The 3,522-nt window shown below is 38.8% G+C and overlaps 1 protein-coding gene across 1 annotated transcript; it reads right to left on the reverse strand.

The window, feature by feature from the left end:
- Window positions 1–675: 675 nt before the first annotated feature.
- LOC149957547 (uncharacterized) lies at window positions 676–2,210 on the reverse strand. The gene is made up of 4 exons (XM_090167086.1): window positions 2,193–2,210; window positions 2,014–2,120; window positions 1,229–1,430; window positions 676–1,122 (listed from the first exon to the last, which is right to left on the reverse strand). Exons 1-4 carry the CDS (start codon window positions 2,208–2,210, stop codon window positions 676–678), a joined length of 774 nt encoding a protein of 257 aa, XP_090023212.1.
- Window positions 2,211–3,522: the final 1,312 nt, after the last annotated feature.

Below are 3,522 nucleotides of genomic sequence, written 5' to 3' on the forward strand. Positions count from 1 at the left end.
TTTCGCTCATAACGTTAATTTCGATAGATTGAAACGTATTGGCCGAAACCGGCAGGAGGTCGAGAAAATTCCTTGTCCACCGTGTCGCCGTCCCTCCCTTGTACGCTCGCTATTCGGAGCAAGGCACGTGTACGTCTCCTACAGCCCTGCTTTCCACAATATTGGAATATACGAATAGAGAATGAAGACCGGCGTCTAAATCAACTGGGTACGTTGCCGTTTTGATCTGAGCGAAGCTAGTAGTTTTCGTTGCATCTTTTGAAAATCCCAACATGACTGCCAGGATAGCCGGTATAGTTAACGAGTAATTTGTTTTAACGGAAAACTCCACGCGACGAATTCTAGCGATATATCTAAACGCGTATTTCGCTTCTACAGGCGTGTCTGGATCGAAAATATCATCTTCGGCTGTCACGTTATTTTTCAGTATTGTCACGTTGGCGATATCGTCTTCGTCGTAATTGAGTTGTTCCAAAAGGTCCTCGATTTTTCCGTAGTAGCCAGCCGGCAGTTCTATCATTTAAAGTAACCACTACTAACCATAGATTTTACGTGGCTAGTTAAAGTCAACGCGCACGACACTGGCATTTTGTTCCAAGTATGTCCGGAATTTACTGGTCGTATTAGTTGGAAAATAACTCATTGACGAGTCCGAAGGTAATGTAATGTAAACACTCATATTAAATCAATTTCTCGCACCCAGCTGTCGAACGATGATGGATATCCTTTCCAGCGAACCAACTTCTCTACACTTCCGTCTGCTTTTCGTCGCGTACGTAACACTTTCTCAATTTTGAAAGTACTATTATTTAGGTATTTCTCCACTTTCTGTAGTTGCTCTCGGTAGAAAATCCCCGTAATGACCTCGTTGTCCAAGGCGCGTATCTTATATACCGGAGGGCTGCGGGGTAGCCTTTCGGATATTTTAAAAAGTTCTTCAGACCACGTGGGAAAGTATCCCTTCTCAAAGATGTCTTTGCGCGCACTTATCCGAACTACGTCATCAACATCGAAAGCGTACGAGCCTGGTGGCGTATAATCCACGTCGCCGTATAGGTTTTCCCAAACACGTTTCGAAATGGCCGACGTGACTTCAACGGGTTTGCACTTGATCGGTGATAGCTATTGTTATACGGCTCGACCATTTCTTTTAAAACATCGATATATTTAAAAGTATTATTTTCCGATACATCCGGGTCTTTAATGCGCGGTTGAAACGTTCGATTACCGTCGCTTTCAGTTCCGAGTCGGGGGCGAAAAATTCGATTCGCCTTCGTTTAAACTCTCCTTGTATCTCTTTGCAAACAAACTCATTCCCGTGGTCAATTTGGACGCGTTTTGGGGAACGACCCGATTCCAAAATAGTTTTAAAAGCTTTAAGCATGGTTGGACCTTTCTTGTCTTTAGTAGCGACCACGAACGCGTACTTGCTAAAAACGTCAATGCAACATAGTAAGTAACGAAACCCTTTATTATGACGAGTGAGACTTTTTAAATCAGCCAAGTCTATCTGCCACTGTGAAGAGTATACGTATCTTCAGATTGTAAGAAATCTCTTTCGAAGTGACCTTCAGACCTTTTTCTTTCACCGCTCGATATAACCCGTTAACGCTACCGTACGAGCCCGGGTCCGACACTTTATTCATTGAACTTTGGTAATACCATAAAACGAAATCACTGACTTCTATAAGTATAATTATGAACACGATTAAAACTGCGGTTAAGATCTTTGGCGATTTTAAGAATGACTCGATTAATCTCGCTCAACGTCACCACCTTCCATCTTAAAGAACTATTAATAAATGACACGAAAGTAAGATTGAATAGTATTTTTATTAAGAAAAGGAAAGTTTTACAAAGCGATCCAATTAGAAAAACCCCGACCGTTCATTGTTTGGGAAGCGTCGGTGTAACTAGAGTCGTCATCCTCCTCCTTATATTATCTTTTTTTCAGGAAGAACGATATCGCGTTTGCGAACTTTAATTAGCGTTCTAGGAACATTAGCTTTATACGAAATTTCATAAAATTGCTTTCCACCAGTAACGGGAGTTGCCTGGATTTTACCGCCAAATGTTTTGTTTCGAGCCTGCGAAGTAACGAGAAACCTACCGTGCGTCTGCTATAAAAAAGTATAAAAGAATTAATTAAAAAAAATCCCTTAAAAGATTAGCGAAGTTCCCGCCAAAAATACGTTGCGCGAACTCGCCATTCTTAGATTGACTCTCGTGTGTGTATCAAACTCGGACAATACTTATAAAAAAAAATACTTCGATATTATTCGGTAAAAATTTCAGTATAGCGGTCCGTTTTTGTAATATTTTTCCGGCGTAAATAATTACAATTACATTCATAAAAGGCCTCCTTGTACGCCCGAAAACCATTATATTATTCTTTATTTACCTCTTAAGTATATCTAACTAGAATACTAAATGCGGACTGTGCCAACGTCTTTAAGGCGTCTATCGTTGTTAGGTACTGTTTTAATTTAATCTATTATACGCCTGACTTTCGCCGAGTGAGAACTTAAAAAAAAATAATCTCCTTTTAAAGTCGCCAAGTTTTAAAGTGTTCCAAATATCTTATTTACAATGAATAGGGAACCAAGCCTTACATTACTTTTGGAAGAACTCCAGAAGAGTAGAAATGAAAATAAAGTACAATTCGAAAAACTATTTGACGCGAACAAGGAATTTAGCTCTAAAATTGAAAAAATTTGTCGTAAAATCAATCAACACGAGGAGCGACTTACTAACCTTGAAACGAAAGCTGATGAAGTAGACAATATACACTTAGACCTAGAGATTTTTAAAGAAGCTACTGGTAAACAAATGGCACAGAAAGACAAGGAATTAATGGAACTTAGAACCCAGGTAGATTCTTTAGAGGTAGAAAAGAGGAAAAATAACGTAACCATTACCGGTATACCAGAAAAACCGGGAGAAGACCGGGCTAAATTAGCAGTGGAAGTTCATACGATACTCTTAGAGCTACTGGGTGTGGAAGTAAAAACCTTGCCCTTTCAGATTTATCGGCGGGGAGAGAATAGACGTATAATCCTTAAGTTAGACGATGCCAATATCAAATCGGAAATAATGAAACACGCATACAAGCTAAAAGGCTCAAAAATATATATATCACATGATTTCACACCTCGACAAGAAAAAGCCCGCTTTCATCTTCGGCAATTTATAAAAACAAACTCTAGCGCCAAATTTACATCACAGTTTACGATCCAGATGGATGGCAACACTTACCGCTATAGCGAATTAACAAAAAGTGTAGAATTAAAAAATTAAACTAAATTAAATTTATATATTTACAAAATTTTTATATCCTAATAGTGTGTTTATGAAAATTGTATATTCAAATATCGGTAGCGCAAATTGTAACTTCCCGAAACTTGTGGCCCACACCCTCAATTTGGACATAGATATATTTGCCCTTACGGAGACCTGGTTTACAAATAATTTTAAATCATATATCCCAAATTACGTTTTTACTGGAATTGGGAGCAGAATTGG

Source organism: Leiobunum rupestre, chromosome 2, assembly GCF_980474605.1.
Source record: "Leiobunum rupestre chromosome 2, qqLeiRupe1.1.hap1, whole genome shotgun sequence".
In the NCBI taxonomy this organism is placed as follows: Eukaryota; Metazoa; Arthropoda; class Arachnida; order Opiliones; family Sclerosomatidae; genus Leiobunum; species Leiobunum rupestre.

Excerpts from the sequence above, each read along its gene's own strand:
- LOC149957547 (XM_090167086.1), bottom strand. Across the intron at positions 1,431-2,013 it reads AAGCAATTTTATGAAATTTC|CAAGTACGCGTTCGTGGTCG; the intron begins GTATAAAGCTAA and ends TGACGTTTTTAG. Across the intron at positions 1,123-1,228 it reads ACTCGGAACTGAAAGCGACG|CTATCACCGATCAAGTGCAA; the intron begins GTAATCGAACGT and ends GTATAACAATAG.